Source organism: Mercurialis annua, linkage group LG1-X (genome assembly GCF_937616625.2).
Source record: "Mercurialis annua linkage group LG1-X, ddMerAnnu1.2, whole genome shotgun sequence".
Lineage (NCBI taxonomy): Eukaryota > Viridiplantae > Streptophyta > Magnoliopsida > Malpighiales > Euphorbiaceae > Mercurialis > Mercurialis annua.
The window spans coordinates 65,529,232-65,546,047 of record NC_065570.1 but is presented as its reverse complement, the minus strand read 5'-3'; the positions used below and the strand labels follow the sequence as shown (position 1 = coordinate 65,546,047).

The window sequence follows — 16,816 nt, the reverse complement described above, 5'->3', positions numbered from 1 at the left end:
TAATATGTTTCTCCAGTCCCACTATAATTATAAACAATACATTCTTAATTTTTTTAATTTTAATCAATGCTTAATTTGTTAATCTCATTCTAAATCTTCATAAAAATTCTAAAAGCTTCTACTTGAGTGTAAACTTTATTGTCCTAAAATATCATGAAAGAGAATTTGTGTTCTTAGTTCTTACCATCCACAATTCTCCACGGCACGTCCTCACACAAAATTCATTACAATTTACAACCACAATCAATAACAAAGCATCAAACCGCTAAAACGTCTCCGTTTCTTGAACTTACCAGCACCGCTATCATCTATCTTAAACAAATGAAAAGTGAAGCACAGGCCACCAAACTATTCAGACAAAGAAAACAAACAAAAAATAAAACTTAAAGAAACACAAAACCCATAACACCATTATTTATTACCCCATAATCCATAATATTTTATCCATCTCTCTCTAATCTGTCGCTTGGTCTTCAAGAGAACGTGAAAACCCTACTCTAAGTTTCAAACTTTTCACTACTAAATTGAATTCTCTCTTGTTTTGTTTTAGAGGTTACGTTTAAGCTTTCTCAAATCCTTTTTTGATTTTGTTTTGCGTAAAGTATTAATCTTTCTTCGTTTTGACTTAATGGGTTCTCTTAATCCAATCGTAGAATCCCAATCTTTACTCAACAGACCTCATCTTCAGTTAATATCCCCATCATCCTCCTCTAATACTAATTTTGTTCAGTCAAGTTTTGTGCCAAAGACTCTGTCTTTTCAGTTCAAAGCTCCAAGAATTGGTTACAATATGCCGCCTTTGAAGGCTTCTGTTACAGTTTCTGCAACTACTGCAGCAGAGAAGCCTAAAAAGAGGTACCCGGGAGAGGGAAAAGGATTTGTTGAGGAGATGAGATTTGTGGCTATGAAATTGCATACGAGAGAGCAAGCTAGAGAAGGAGAAAAGGAAGTTGAGAAACCTGAAGAGACTGCTGTTCCTAAATGGCAGCCTTCTGTTGATGGCTATTTGAGGTTTTTGGTTGATAGCAAACTGGTTTATGATACCCTTGAAACCATTGTTCATCAGGCTGCTTTCCCTTTTTGTGAGTTTGTTTGTTCAGTTTTCTTGATTTGTTTATGTTAATCTTTGTTCACGTCTGTTGGTTTTTATTTTTTGGCTTTAGTTGTGATTGCTATTGGATTTGTAGTAGACTGTATGCTGGTTGAACTATTATTGTTTAACTGTTGTTTTGTTTTTGCATTTAGTTTTTATCTATGTAGCACGGACATGGATACGGGAAACAGAACACTTGGACACGGTGTTCTTTTAAGGTTTCTATGTTAGAAATGAAGTTCCATGTTGATTATGTTTTCGGAACTGAGTATGGGAAACAGGACTCTTGGACACGGTGTTATTTTAAGGCTTCCTATGTTATAGATGAAGTTTAATGTCCGAAACGCCGAGTTTTTGATACGTTTTCGACACGTTTCTGAAACGAAAAACGTTTACTGAATGAAGTGTATGTGCTACTTAGGTTTTTATTGATTATGGGAGTATTTTTCGTATGTTATGATTGGCCTTCTATTTTCGTTCTGGGTCTGTGTTCTATTGTTTAGTTGCTAACCTGATATGCTAAGAGTTAGGTTTTTTTTAATATAAGTATTGCTAACTGTGCTTAGAATTAAACTTAGCTTAGTTGTGTTATGTATAACCAAATTTCTGTTTCGTTGCATAAATTTCCAGACATGGATGGATTGTGATGATATTGCTGGTGTTCTGCATTTTTTCTTCTTTGATTTTGAGCTTTGACTATTGAAATGGCAATTTCAGCTCTGAAGATATTAGGTGCTCTGCCTATTAAATTATGTTGAATGAATTTTGTTCGTTCTTTTTCCCGGTTCTTATGCATCATGTACTCTTATTGTCATTTTTTTATGCTTCGCCTATTCAATCATGTAATATATTTTGTGAGTTGTGCGACTGTTTTAGTGCTTACATTGATGGACTGCACTTGCTGTCTGAAATCTGAATCTACTTTTTTCATGACAATTCTGTTCTTTTTTATAGATGCCGAGTTCAAAAACACTGGGCTTGAAAGATCTGAGGCGCTGGCGAAAGATTTGGAGTGGTTTAAAGAGCAGGGTTATGCCATTCCTGAACCATCTTCCCCTGGTGTCAATTACTCTCAGCTTCTGAAGGAATTGGCAGAGAAGAATCCTCCAGCATTTATTTGCCACTTCTACAATATATACTTCGCCCATACTGCTGGCGGCAGAATGATCGGAAAGAAGGTAATATTAACTTAAATGATGGTCCAAAAAGTTTGTGTATTATAATTGGAAGTGAAAAACTGACTCGGGTTGCACTTCAATGCTCAACACCTGGTTTACACGATCTGTAAATTTATTACTTAAAGATATAATTGAATAACGAGGTATCTTATTCTCTTTTAAATCAAACTGCCTCACACCTAATACTTAAGTTCATAAAATTTATACCTTAAAGTTAGTTAAGAGATTTTTTCCCATGTGAGAGTTTCTGAGTTAGGAACACTTATCTTTTCGCCTCGTTTAGTAGTTAACTCAGCCAAAGGTCTTTCCTTCCAGCAACTACACATATTTCTGTTAATTGTCTGTTAAGGAAAATATCAAGATTTGATGATATTTTAGTTTGTGAGCCATTCTACTTATGATCTTCTTTTCTCATTTATAATAGGTGGCACAGAAGATACTTAACAGCAAGGAGTTAGAGTTCTATAAATGGGACGGTGACCTTTCTCAAATGTTGCAGAATGTTAGGGACAAGTTGAATCAAGTCGCCGAGGTAATTTTCTTTGTACTCCTGTTGAAGATTATTATACATATTTTAATCTATCCTCATATGCATCATCAGGAACCGAATAACAGCCATAAACAGGGTAATTTTTCATCATATATATGACACATTAACTGATATATGAATTTGTTTTTGTAATTGCTCAGAGCTGGACCAGGGAGGAGAAGAACCATTGTCTGGAGGAAACGGAAAAGTCATTCAAATATTCAGGAGAGATTCTGCGTCTCATATTGTCATGATGCGGATAATTCCTTGTTATTTCGTTTAACGCTGCAAAAGCATAAACGTTCATGTGTATATTGAAAATGTTTTATTTCGCCCCGGTACCGTCGATCTCTTCAATGAAATGAAACTACTGATGTTGTACATTACAACTTGTTAGTTTATGAATGAATCTAGGAATAGAAACTGTTTTATATGTTGCTAATTGTAGAGAGCAGGAGTAGTCTGGCTAGCAAATTGTTGATGGGATTTACTCGAGGATTCTCGAGCTTGTGCCTCGATCTTTGTTATAGCTATAGTTTAATCTGCAGTGAATTGGTGATGGGAATTTTTGAGCAAGAAGGAATTTTTGTACAGCCAAGGATTGCTCTCTAGGACTTTATATGCATCAAACTTCTTAGAATAAGAGAATTGCAAAAGGCCCCCAGGATGAGGTTTAATTTCAAAAGCTTATGGTTTAAGCCTAAAGTTACTGTTTTATGAGTGAAAAGTTTGGCAATGAGACCAAACTGATTATAAATAGTATGATCATTTCTAACTAATCATGATTCCCACTATCTGGTAGTAGGAGGGTATTGATAAAATTTGGTTGACATGGTAGTTGGAAAATGGATAATGGTTTGATGAAAAATAGATAGGGACATAAATGAATAAAAGTTTATTTTTTATTAAAATATGTATAATTTTCTAGGTCTTAGTATTAAATTTTAAGAAAATTATTAATTTATACTAATTTCCATAACTTGACATTCCAACCACTCATTTATATCCTTGGATTTTTGAGTTGTTTCATTATGCAAATATGTAATCTCAACAATCACAAACAAACACAACATAAACAAAAGAGAGTAATATTAATAAGATCAATCTGATATCTTCACCACCAGACAGAAAAAGGAAAAAAAACAATGGTCAAACTAATCTCAGTTCTCATCATCTTTGTCTTCTTCTCCATAATTTGTACATCGCTCCCCAATCCACAACCCCATGACACATTTCGCCCTAAATCAATTCAGGTATGTTTCTAAATTTAGCAAGTCAATAAATCTTTACATGTAAAATTGATTCTTTACTTAATCAGGCTGTAACTGCAAATGCAAGAAGCTGTTCCTACACAATTGTCATCAGGACCAGCTGTTCTTCTTCCTCCTATACCAGAGACCACATCAGTCTCGCATTCGGTGATTCTTATGGTCACGAGGTTAGTCCATTAACTTTATTTCTTTCTCATCGGTTCTAAAATTTAAAGTTCGATGTTGATGGAATTTTATTTGGTTAACAATTTAAACGAGTTCGGTTAAATAATTGAAAATCGAATTCACCTCTCTCAGTTCGAAATTTAAAGTTAAATTTTAATATAAATTTATTCTTTAAATATCCGTATTTGTCATAAACTGCTAATTAACTCAACTCATAGGGAATATCAAGTTGATTTCGATTGTTTTTCGACCTAGTTCTCAATGATTTGTGAGATGGTTAGAATTAGTTACATTCTCAAACCATGTTTGGTTCATGAAATAGGTACATATAAAATGACTATGTTTTATTTTAATTTATGGAATAGGTCTTTTTTAAATTATTATTTTATGATTTTGTATAATAAATAATCATTTGAAAAAATAAAACAGCTATTCCATTTTTTATACAATAGTTTTTTTTCCTGATAATTTGGGGAGGAGAGAGTGTTTGTGAGAGGAATCGCACCCACAGTCTAGCAATTTGCTGCTCAGCACTTATATCATTTGAGATATAGCTCATTGGTTTTCTTATATAATAGCTCATCTCCTGCTATTCATTCTATTATCTAAGCATAACTTCATAAGCTAAATATACTCACTTGACATTCTATTGTAAAAATAGCAATCAAATCCTTTTGTCTCACAACCCATAAGAGAAATTGAATTAATGATCATTTGATTTTTGAGCTATGAATTTTATTATTTTTGTAGGTCTACTTGAAAAGGCTTGATGATCCATCATCAGGAACATTCGAGAGATGTTCAACTGATACATTCAAGATAAATGGGGCATGCATATATGATATATGCTATCTATATCTGCTTAGGACAGGATCTGACGGTTGGAAACCTGAGACTGTGAACATCTACGGTCCAAATACCAAAACTGCTACCTTCAAATTTAATACATTCCTTCCTAATGGAGTGTGGTTTGGGTTTAAAACGTGTAGTCATATGTCCTTGTCTACCACAATGTAGATGATTTTAAATGATTATTATGGTTGTAATGTAAGATATTAAATTTGGAATAATTGGATTATTGGTTCTAGTTTGTGTTTTGTTTATGCTTGATGCATAATCAATATTCAAAAATAAGTAATATATATGAATTTTAAAATATCTAGTATTTTCTAATTGCCACTAACTAAAACTAGTTTATATTAATTAAGATTTAAATTAATTTAAATTATTTTTAAATATATAAGAATTTTATAATAAATATAATTAATTAATTAGATTTAAAAATAAAATTTGGTTTTGGTTGGATTATTATGTGGTTTATTATATGGTTTGGTTAGATTATGGGTGTTGCTTAACGTGGCCGATATGCTGGCAAAAAACCCGATAAAATAGCTACAAAAGAAATGCGGTATTCCAAAACTGTCTAGTCATGCCGATTTTTAAAAGTTTAACTATAACGGATCTGACATGTAAGGTTTAGTATTTTTGTTTTTTAATCAAGCCTTTGAGAAAAACTAAAACTACAAATAACATATTGTATTTATAAACAGTATGATACTGTAGAGAAAGAAAGAAAAAACCCTATTATTAAGTGAGTTTCCAGTATATGAAGCTCCATTCCAGCCACTCGTTTATCTTATCTCTAACAGTAAAAAAAAAAAAAACACTAGACGAATAGAGAGTAAACTCAAGCTGCTCTCTACATCACCAGCAGACAATGGTCAAACTAATCTCAGTTGTCCTCATCTCTGTCTTCTTCTCCATAATTTGTACATCTCTGTCCAATCCACAACCCCATCGCGCATTTAACCCTAAATCCATTCAGGTATGTTCTAAAATTACCATATTTTATCAAGTTCATTAATCGTACTGCTGAAACAAAAAATGCAATTATGTTGACATGTAAAATTGATTGTGTTGTTAAATCAGGGATCAACTGCAAATGCAAGAAGCTGTTCTTACAGTGTTGTCATAAAGACCAGCTGTTCCTCTTCCTCCTTCACCAGAGACCACATCAGTCTCGCATTCGGTGATTCCTATGCTCACGAGGTTACTTCATCAACTTTAATCACATCTTTATTTTCTCTGTACCCATAAAGGTAATGGAGCCGAGTTCGACTTGACTCAGTTCCAAACTCAACTTAAAAATCATCGGACACTGTTGATACTTTTTGTGACAGAAAGACTTTGTATCTCCAAAATTAAAAATTAAGTACACTCAATATATACAAATTGTAATAGAAAAATTCAATTCAAAAATATAATAGTGTAGGGATTTGAATATGCTTTCTGTCAAAAAAATAAGTTAATACTTATAATCAATGAGTAGTAGTTGAGTTTTGACATGAATTATAATATTGTTGAAGGTGTACGTGAAGAGGCTCGATGATTCATCATCAGGAACATTTGAGAGATGCTCAACTGATACATTCCAGATAAATGGACCATGCGTACATGATATATGCTATCTTAATCTGCTTAGGAAAGGATCTGACGGTTGGAAACCTGAGACTGTGAAGATCAACGGTCCGAGTACCAAACCTGTTAACTTCAAATTCAATACCTTCCTTCCAAATGGAGTGTGGTTTGGGTTTAAGCTGTGCAGTCATGTGTAATGTCACCTTTTCTACCATAACGTGGATGATGGTTAATGTACTTGAGCTTTTTGTTGGAGTCATTTTGTTTTGTATTGCATATTTGCATATACTCTTTTGTTTTTCATGTTAATTGTTACATCAGGCTGTTTTCTTTCATCTCTATTACCTGAGCTTGAGCAAAATATATTTCCTCCGATTTTATCACATCTTCCTTGCATTCGTCTTGCCGGAATTATCATAACTCACACAATGGCTCTGTTACATTTTGTTTTTGCAACTCATATCATACATGTCAATTTTAAATATGATACGATATAACATGACCAACATTAATCATGATATATCGTGAATGAATTTTTTATTTAAATATGATAATTACAATAATGATAAAATTTAATTTAAAGAACTAACTATATATTAAAAGTTAAGACAAGTGCATATGCATACAATTATTTTTCTTTATATTGCCTGCATGAAACATGAATATTTTGTAGCTCAAAATCAAATACAAAATTTCCAGACTAACAAATACATTTGGAGCATGGCATCTCAATAAACACAAGACAGGTAAAATAACAGTAGATGAGTTTTAAAGACTGGCATCCCATTCTCACTATCGATTCAGTTCTCGTATAACTTCTAATCATCGTAAGTACTCATGAATCCGCCGATAAAGCCAGCTCCATTACAGCTTCCGCACAGAATGTCCCTCTTGCCCCTGTGAGGAAAATACACGTTTATGTCCAAAGAAAACAAAACACAAAATAAATAATTAAAAAATGCTACCTTCCCTTTTTTGGTAAAATTTAAGTGCATAAACTGTATCTTAAGAAATTGAATGAAATGATATCGACACTAGAATTCTATGCTTTTCGCAGCTATCCCTACATAAGTAACAAGTAGAGAAGGGTGGAAATATAAGTTACTGCTGTTAATACCTGCAGAGCCAGCATAATCCGCCGGCTTTAAACGCTCCATTGAAGTGGTCAACCGAGTTCACTCCAACTCCTTTGCATTGGGTACACGATATAGCACCTGGTTATTTGTCACGAACATACAAGCTTCCATCAGCCGAAAATCTTTTTGTTAATGTATGACCGAAAAAGGGTAAGTGATCAAATCAAGTAGATTGTTTACGAGAAATAAATAACAGGATCCATGAGTAAACGGAAATTTGATCAGAAGGTTAATGAAACCAGGCAAATCGGTTTAATAAGATAAGATCATTTGAACAAGTTAAGCAGAGCGGATACGTTGCTGGTTCGTATATCCAATACTTATAGACACCAAAGACATTGTCAAATATACCTACTTTGTATGCAAATTAGCGTCAAATATACCTACTTTTTATGCAAATTAGCATCAAATAAACGTGCATATGATAATGGTATGCTAGTAAAAATAAAATAGACCAAATGAAGTTGTTTTATAGATTAAATGAATGATAAAAACTGGATTAATATATAAATAAGACAGTAATTACCATTTCCATCACAATCAGCACACACTATGCTATTTGTCTTAGTTTGCCTACCACTGCTGTCCGTCGCCTGTCAAACCAAGAGAAAAGTGACTTGCAAGCAAAAATATAGACAAATTGAGAGGAAACATCAAACTCTGATGAATTCTCAATTTTTTATAAGCCGTGTCCTATACTCACATTAAAACTGGTTACGGAAATGTTTTAGCTATTGTCTATAATTTAAAATTATTCCGTAAACATCACCATTTCTTAAAAGCGTAATTTTGACTCATGGAATAGCTTGTTTAAACCCAGCACTACCCATCAGAAGTTCCTTGCAACAACTAGTCCATTGACCTACTTTTGCTATTAATCATGGCCTGTCGACTACCCGCAAATGGACTAATTTGTCAATAGCATCTTAGCTTTTCGTATCATCATTCTTGTATGAATGTGTATCATCATACAAATGAGCACACCAGAAAATTTATCTCTTTATGTAACCTTCATAAAATTCACCAATTTTACACAAACCATAAGTTGATGACAAGCTATAAAATAAAAGTATTTCATGAACTGCTCCTTCATTGTTCAATAAAATGAGTCATTGAAATGAAACCCTTATTCAACAAGAACTCACCTTAACCTCCAAGGATTGAAATTTAGTAGTTTTAGAGTTGTGAAACACTTTGTTCACCCTAATAACCTTCCCAGCAACTGAATTCCCAAGAACTACTGCTGAAGATGAGATAACCAGAAATAAAACAAAATCAGAAAACAAAAAACCCAAAAAAAAAAGCATGAATCTTGAATAAGAGAGAGAGGTACCTGGTTTATTAGGGGGTGAAAAAGAGCAGAGCGGAGTGGTAAAACATGAGGTAGCTACCATTTCAAGAGAGATATACTGATTTGGGTTTTCTCTTTGAGTTGTAAAGATTGAAGCTTTTTAAGTAAAAAAGAGTCCAAAACTTTGTTTCTGTGGGAGTTTCAACTGTTGGCTGTAAGGCACGCTCATTTATCATCACCAGATAAGGCTTCATTTCCTTGCAACAAAAAGATTTTCCTTCGCTTTTACTTAAATACCCTTCTATCTTCACTGCATCACACTATCAAAACAAGGGCCTTGGTGTCAATATATAATTCAGACAGCAAATTTGGTGACCACATAAAAAGAAAAGGAAATGTATGAAAAATTAGAAAGCAAAAAATGGGGACAGCTCTCATATCCACTGCTTGCTTTCTCCCTTCACAAAGTAAGCATTTTGAATTTTAATATATTATGCTTGTGAATTTTAATATATTATGCAGTAATCCAACTGCGTTTTTAGGTACAAAATTTTCTTTATAGCGTAGCTCTTCAAATGTATTGTTCTGTGCAGATAGGGAAGTGATTGGACTCGTCCGAAATTTAAAGAACAAATTATTTGGCAAAGTTATTCGCAAATCAAGTCTATTCAGCAGAAACCGTAGAGACTTTATGATTGCCTCACTGGTTTGTCATTCTGCATTTACTTTTTTTTTTTTTTTTGCTTACTGTTATCATTCCGACATTTACCATTTCGTGCAATTTTGAGTAGTCTAGTTAGCTATGTGAATTGAAGTATAAAGTTCGCGGTATTAACATAGCTGAACCAATAATTTTTGCAAATAGTAGTTGTTTTGAACTTTCTGTATGCTTACTCACTTATAATCTCATGCAATTTTGGAGTAGTTTGGTTTAAAAGTGTTGGTTTGGATGTGGATGAGTAGAAAATTTAATTTCGGTTTAAGTTTGCTTTCTACCATTGGTTGCTTAATAATATATTTTGAATTAATATATATACACACATCCACTTGTGTACATATATAAGTTAGTTATTTTAATCAAATCAAACTGAACTAATAAGAAAAATTTGGTTAACCGAGCCGAGATTTTATATAAATGTTTGGTGTAGTTTAGTTTTATTCTATCCTTTATAGAATGGTTTGGTTTTGCATTTTACTAAACCATGCTTACCCCTAAATTCTGATATTGGTGTGAATCTATGTAGCTTCAGCCGGTGTAATTTTACCGTGAAGTTTTCGGAACATATTAGTTCTTGGCCTTTTTACATGATTTAGTTTCTTGTTTTTCATAGCTTGGAAGGAAGGTCCAGAAGAGAGAGACGGTTATTCCCGAACCAGATTACCGAATACCAGTTGTCTTACTTGGTCAGAACATAGGAATTCTCTTATGTCCATCCATTTTTTTGTCGATTAGGGCTAGTATTAAGCTTACTTGGTAATGTTTGTTCAGGTTTATAAAGTGAAAGTCTTCTCTGAACAAGATTTCTGTTTAAGCAGGTTTAGCTGGTGGATTAGCTTATTCAGATAACCTGTTACCAGCTGCACCAATTGGTTTGCTTGGATTGCTCTTATTGTTCCAGGTAGCTATTAGTCAAAATTGCTTTTGAGTTGGATATTTCAGTTTGCAATTTTTTATTATCTAATGGACCAATTTGTCTCACATGTTTCGACTTTTGAGACACTAGTTTCTTCTCGAGTTAGTTATATCTTCCCAATTTCCTTATCACTCAATCTTTTTGCTAAAAGTTTTCCTTATCATTTGTTCATCAAAATACTTTATCTTGATAGTCAGTAAATCTGCTTAAAGATTTTTGTGTTTCGTTCTTCCAGACAACAAGAGTTAGATTTGTTTTTGACGATGAGGCTCTGGTAAGTTTCAGTTTTTTCTATGAATGAATTCATTTTATCTAGGTGTTTAGGATAATTAATTATTATCATTAAGTATCAGAATTCTTATTATTATTTTCATGGTCACAGGAGGTCAAAGTAGGAGATCAACTTGACAATTCAGGTGAAAATGTATTCGTGGGAGGAAAAAATCGTTGGAAGTAAGTACCTCTATGCTCCAGCCAACTTTAGCGAACAGCAACTGACCTATTAAATTTTCAATAGGTATTCAACATTTGTGAATTGGGAACTATGGTGGCCAAACTTCCCTATTCTGGTTTATTTCAAAGAGACTCAAACGAAACCTGAAGGACAAGTGCACTTCTTCCCGGTTATTTTTGTAAGTACGACAAAGCCTAATCCGTTCATTTCTCGGAAGCTCTACACTAAAAGGGTGAATGCTTCAAACGTATCCGTGAATTGGGTTGCTAAACTGCATCTTTCACTAAAAATCTGGCTATTTTCTTTTTATAATCAGAATGGTAAGCAGCTTTACGACGTGATGGTGGAGAGAGCTGGCCCGTCAAAAACTAGTGGACCAAAAGACTCCTAAAAGCTTGAGCAATTTGATGGTTCGGCAATTTTCTTGCGATTCATTCTTTTAATCAGGTATGACTGTATGCCTAGAGCTGTAGAGCATGATTTACAATTTGGTGATACAGTAGTTTCTATAGCTACTTATAACGTCCAAATTCTATTTCATGCATCAGTTGATTTTTCTTGCAGAGAAGGAGTTGCATCTGCTTGTTCAAGCTGGATTGTCTATTTCTGTTTCAACAGATACTGCAGTAATGTATCATCATATGGTTATATATATTGATAAATTTGGGAAATTCAGGTTCAAGTGTAGTAGTGCAAGTTTATGTATCATACATGGTTTATTGACCAATAGCTAATGAATTATCTTATTGTTCAATCAGCTGTACTACTAGATAAATCTTAAATCTTTGACCAGCAAATCTGAGTCAGAACTCCAACTTAGGAGGGTTGAAACTTTTACATTCAGCTATTTAAAAAAAATCAAAAATCAGATGTAAATACGGTGCAAATGTGTTAATTTGCAGTTGTAGGGGCAATTATAGCCGCCCCTACTAGAAAAATACCCCAAAAATTATTATTTTTATAACTTTGTTTCCGGCAAGGAGGGTCGGCCGACCCTCCTCGACCCTCCCTAAATCCGAGCCTGGTCATTTTCCCATAATTTATCAAGGCTAAACGGCAATTGACCCTCTCTTGAAGAACACATTCATAAAAGAATAGGCTTCTTAAAATGAAGCTTCTGGAGGAAAAAAAAGGTGCGCATAAACTTTATACATGAGTACAAACATTAATGAATCACGGTGCATGAAAAGCTGCAATAGAACTTGAAAATGCACATCGAAATGAATACAACAGACAAACAAAATTATTTTCTGATAACCTGACCAACGTCTTCCTGTAAAATCAGCTATCAGAAACTATTTTCTTTTAAGTTAACCAACATTTTTCGGTAATATAAGCTATCGGGCATCAGAAACTATTTTCTGATAAGCTTACCAACATTTTCTGGTAACATCAGCTATTGGGCAGTTGTATCAGCAGCATTGCCAAGTTCCAAAATGCACACACTTTTCAGTTTTCAGCAATATTATGCCAATTCTTAGAGAAGTGGTATCACTGGCCGATTATAATTTACATACGTATCTTTCCTTCAAACAGTAAGAATGAACAAATATGCAGATTAAGCTACTCGGGCTAAAACATGTGGAAACTAAGTGTTCCAGTTAGGCAACTCTTTCTTACGACAAAATTTCCCTTCATTATTCTTTGATGCAGTGAGCATCTGTACCGTGCATGGTGCAGTGATGATAACCCACACTTCGTAAGAAATCTCGGATTTCTTTGGCACTGGTGTTGCTGGCTTGCAATAACCGCTCGTCTTCCTCATAGATTAAATATGGAGCTTCGCCCTTCTTTCTTGACAATAACTTTGCAGCTCCTTTCAGAACATGATATTCCCAGCCCTGAACATCGATTTTGAGCAGAATAACCGGTTCTGAGTCGGGAATTAAATCATCAAGAGGAATGGTCCTAACTTGAACAGCTATTTCTTCATTTGACTTGAATGCCAGCTTTGCACCAGTAGCTGAAACAGCACTATTGTCAAGCCGGCCAACCAGCTGTTGATTATAAGATAGATAATGATGGTCAGTGTATAGAATAGAACAAATGTGAGTTATCGATAATACAAAGAATGATACTGCACAAATACTGAAGTCTCATCCTGAAATAAGTTTAAGACTAGCGTACAATCATTTTTGTTTCTACAGCATCATGAAAGATTCATTATCTGATCTTATATTCAAGAGATTCACAAATCACACCCGTATGTAAGCCTTATAGAACATCTATGACATCTAAATTTCACGAAAACTTGTTAGAATGCTATGTATTGGCGTTTTTGTGAGACTCCGGAATATATTATAATCTATTCTTATAAAAAGAATGCTATTTCGCCTTCTAGTTTCAATGTTTTCGTGCAACATAGGGCACACTGACCCCTAGTAGTTCAGTAACTGTGAATTTTATCCAAATGTGCCAACTAAGAAACAGACCTTCGATTGGCTTCGAGTATCCTAGACCACAACCTAACTGAAGACATTTGATCACTAACCATACATGGAAGAGCATGATCTCCTAGCCAAAATTAAAATTGTAACACAAGAAAAATAAAACAACAATCAAGCATAGCATAAACAACGAGACTGCCATATCAATAAACAGAACCTGCTATAATATGACATAGATTTTAAATAAACAGAACTTGCTAAAATAAACTGGCAATTACCTTATAAAAAGTAATATTCCCAATCTTATCAGAAACAACAGCATCAAAAACAGTAACCAACTCCCCAACTCTATTAAACCAAATGCCATCACAAATCCTCTGCAAATTCTCAAAAACAGGCTCAAAGGCCAAAACTTTAAACCCCATAACAGCAGCAGCAAAACTAGCCATACCTACATTAGCACCCACATCAACAACAAACCCATTTTTCCCTTTCTTACCCTCTAATAATCCCTGAATTGTAACAGAAATATCAGGCTTTCGAAAGGGTTTACCTTTAAGCAGCCTCACAATGTTCTTGTGAGGCTTATCAGGCAAAGACCCAAAATCAGACAAAGAATATAAAAATGGAAACTTTACATTTTCAACTAAGTTAGCAACTACTGGGTGAGCTTGTGGGGACTTAAAACAATCAAAAGGAGGAATTGGGTAGTTGAAGGACTGTGTTAGGGTTATGGGTTTTGAGATTTGTGAGATTGAAAGATTAGGGCTTTGAGAATGAGACTGAGAATGAGAGGTAAATAATAAGAAAAGAAGAAGAAGTGAGAGACAGATTAGTAGAAGAAGAAAAAGTGGATTTGAAGTGAAAAATTTTGAATGTTTGTTTTCTTTTTTCCATGCATTTGCCATTTTATTTAACTTTGAATCTCATAAAATGATTTTAAATTTTTTTGAGGAGGATTTGGTTGTTTTAGCGATGAAGATGAGATTTCAAGAGGAAAGGGAAAAAATGTCCGGGAAAATTGAGATGGGATCTGAAATAGGAAAGTGTGACTGTGTGAGCTATAATGTTAGAACTTTATCTATTGGGGAAGTGGGCTTTTGCAGTTGGAGGTGAGAGCTTAGATCCTCTATGGTTACATCAATTGTTCTAGAAAGGCTTAATGTATATCTGGTGACTACTGTCACACCTTTAAGATTGAATTCATGTATTACGCTATTAATTTCATGCAAATTAAATCTTGTTGTCCATTTCAGTCCATGCAAACACATTAAGTTTATTTCTAATAAAAACGGATAGAAGGACCCAATGTGTTTGCAATTGATAGTGTAGGGATCCAATGTAAATGTTTTTTTAATATAAAGACTCTGATTGTTAAAAGTGTGGCATTATAGAGATACAAACATGTGTTAAGCCTTTTATAAAAAAGAAAATTTACAATGAAATCTTACCCTAATTATAACACTGCAATGATATTAAATTTGAAAACTTAATATTAAATTACAACATTAATAATAGGAGTGTATACGGATCGAGCCAAACTCGAATTAGGACATGCTCGAGTTCGAGTTTATGCGGAAATTTTCAAACTCGAACAATATCTGAGTTATTCGAATTGAGCTCAAGCTCGAGCCGAATTAAAAAAAAGGATATTTGATGTATTTTTATTGTTTTCACTATATAAGATTTAACCAATTGATATGATTCATACCTAAATTTAAAGACATGAAAAGTTAATATAATAGAAAAAAATATTATTTTTTGTGTACAGGAAGCCCGTTTAGATTCGCTAACTTCATGAATTTCTGTAATTTATACTCCAACTCGATTTAAATTTTTTGATCCGATTTTAATTTTTCTAAAATTAATATCGAATAACTCATGACTAGATCAATTTGTTTACCCCCTTAATGAGCACTAGATTTTAATAGTGTGTTAGAGATGCTTCTATTCTGGTTGGTTTTCATAAAATTAATTTTTTTTAATTTATAATAAACAATAAAAATTTAATTTTGATATTATGATTTCATATTCTTTTTCTTAATTATGTCGGGGAAAATGATGTGTGTTTGAGTGTGTGCATGTGTGAGAACTTTACATTTTCAACTATGCATAGCTACTACTAAGAGTGTGTTAAATTAAATAACAAAAAAAGTTTTAAATTTATACTTTTATGACAAATTATTTATATTATTGAAATTAAAGAATTAATATAATTTAATACTCCCTCCGTCTCAAATTGATAGACAGTTTAGGACAAACACAAATATTATGAAATTTAATAAATCTATGTAAAATGAGTAATTTTATAAAAACATACCACACCTGTCCTTATTTAACGCAATTTTAATTTTATTTTTTTAGTGAATTTTGCTCTCTTTTTAATTTAATATATTATAATTAATGAGAATATATATGTAATTCAAACATTCAAGTAATAAATTACAGTCTATAATTTGAGATAAAAAAAATTATAATAGTGCCTACCAATTTGGGACGGAAGGAGTACTAAAATGGAGATGCAAGAAAATTTTCATTGGATATGCTATAATTCATACTATTTTTAACAAAAAAAAATATTAAAATGCTAAATATAACACATATTTTAAATTTTGACCGAAAAACACATTATTATATTAAATGACAAATTTCTAATTTTATACTAATTTTTATTTTACATGCAAAAAACATAAATTAAATTTATTGTAATTATAATTTAATATTTAATTCTAATTAATAATTACTAATTAAATATCAAAAATTTATATGTTTAATAAATAATTTTAATACAACATAATATTTTTTAAAATTTAAATATAATATATTAAAAATAAAATATTGAAAATATTTTATAGTTATAATTTTTATTTTTATTTTGAAATCATCAAATCTCATTAAATCAAATATGAAACAGTTACATTTGTAAGAAATTCGGAATAATTCGAAAACTAAATCCGATGACCTGACATGGAACAGACAACATGCTGCCTGATTCGCAGATCTTACTCACGAAAATAAAAATAAATTATTAACTGTTTCGTTAAATAAGTGCAGTCTTCGATCACTTTTCGATCAAACTTCTCCAATCACCCACAAACTCACAACATTCCATTCTCACCACTTGTAACTCCTTCATAAAAAAAGAGACAGCAAACTTCTTCATAACAAAGAGACAGTAAACCTTTCACAGAGAAAGGACAATAAACCTTTCATAAAAAAAGGACAACATAAAACATTCAGAATAAAGACAAACAATGAAA

At 32.8% G+C, this 16,816-nt stretch overlaps 6 protein-coding genes across 9 annotated transcripts; 4 read left to right on the top strand and 2 right to left on the bottom strand.

Annotated features, from left to right (window-relative positions):
• The first annotated feature begins 184 nt into the window (after positions 1-184).
• On the top strand, positions 185-3,183 carry LOC126666175 (heme oxygenase 1, chloroplastic). The gene is made up of 4 exons (XM_050359171.2): positions 185-1,082; positions 2,048-2,271; positions 2,696-2,803; positions 2,962-3,183. Exons 1-4 carry the CDS (start codon positions 629-631, stop codon positions 3,052-3,054), a joined length of 879 nt encoding a protein of 292 aa, XP_050215128.1. The 5' UTR covers positions 185-628; the 3' UTR covers positions 3,055-3,183.
• A 665-nt stretch (positions 3,184-3,848) lies between these two features.
• Positions 3,849-5,394, top strand: LOC126666176 (embryo-specific protein ATS3A-like). Its single transcript, XM_050359172.2, has 3 exons — positions 3,849-4,053; positions 4,119-4,238; positions 4,987-5,394. The coding sequence occupies exons 1-3, from the start codon at positions 3,946-3,948 to the stop codon at positions 5,251-5,253; spliced, it is 495 nt and encodes a 164-aa protein (XP_050215129.1). The 5' UTR covers positions 3,849-3,945; the 3' UTR covers positions 5,254-5,394.
• Positions 5,395-5,835: 441 nt separating this feature from the next.
• LOC126676386 (embryo-specific protein ATS3A-like) lies at positions 5,836-6,989 on the top strand. Its single transcript, XM_050370580.2, has 3 exons — positions 5,836-6,061; positions 6,166-6,285; positions 6,603-6,989. The coding sequence occupies exons 1-3, from the start codon at positions 5,954-5,956 to the stop codon at positions 6,849-6,851; spliced, it is 477 nt and encodes a 158-aa protein (XP_050226537.1). The 5' UTR covers positions 5,836-5,953; the 3' UTR covers positions 6,852-6,989.
• Positions 6,990-7,273: 284 nt separating this feature from the next.
• Positions 7,274-9,310, bottom strand: LOC126660255 (protein BUNDLE SHEATH DEFECTIVE 2, chloroplastic). 2 transcript variants are annotated; one of them, XM_050353649.1, is made up of 5 exons: positions 9,124-9,310; positions 8,936-9,030; positions 8,317-8,383; positions 7,772-7,868; positions 7,274-7,551 (listed from the first exon to the last, which is right to left on the bottom strand). In XM_050353649.1, the coding sequence occupies exons 1-5, from the start codon at positions 9,182-9,184 to the stop codon at positions 7,473-7,475; spliced, it is 399 nt and encodes a 132-aa protein (XP_050209606.1). In that variant the 5' UTR covers positions 9,185-9,310; the 3' UTR covers positions 7,274-7,472. The 2 variants fall into 2 exon arrangements, with proteins under 2 accessions (XP_050209606.1, XP_050209604.1); XM_050353647.1 differs by having other exon boundaries at positions 8,936-9,033; positions 9,124-9,309.
• Positions 9,311-9,438: 128 nt separating this feature from the next.
• On the top strand, positions 9,439-11,923 carry LOC126660243 (uncharacterized). 3 transcript variants are annotated; one of them, XR_007635292.2, is made up of 9 exons: positions 9,439-9,548; positions 9,675-9,787; positions 10,413-10,485; positions 10,618-10,700; positions 10,951-10,989; positions 11,098-11,168; positions 11,233-11,347; positions 11,486-11,616; positions 11,734-11,923. XR_007635292.2 is itself a non-coding variant. In XM_050353626.2 (9 exons), exons 1-8 carry the CDS (start codon positions 9,503-9,505, stop codon positions 11,558-11,560), a joined length of 615 nt encoding a protein of 204 aa, XP_050209583.1. In that variant the 5' UTR covers positions 9,439-9,502; the 3' UTR covers positions 11,561-11,579; positions 11,734-11,923. The 3 variants fall into 3 exon arrangements, 1 of the variants encoding a protein (XP_050209583.1); XR_007635294.2 differs by having other exon boundaries at positions 11,718-11,923; XM_050353626.2 differs by having other exon boundaries at positions 11,486-11,579.
• A 333-nt stretch (positions 11,924-12,256) lies between these two features.
• Positions 12,257-14,713, bottom strand: LOC126666074 (uncharacterized). The gene is made up of 2 exons (XM_050359033.2): positions 13,835-14,713; positions 12,257-13,166 (listed from the first exon to the last, which is right to left on the bottom strand). The coding sequence occupies exons 1-2, from the start codon at positions 14,462-14,464 to the stop codon at positions 12,807-12,809; spliced, it is 990 nt and encodes a 329-aa protein (XP_050214990.1). The 5' UTR covers positions 14,465-14,713; the 3' UTR covers positions 12,257-12,806.
• Between the last annotated feature and the right edge of the window lie 2,103 nt (positions 14,714-16,816).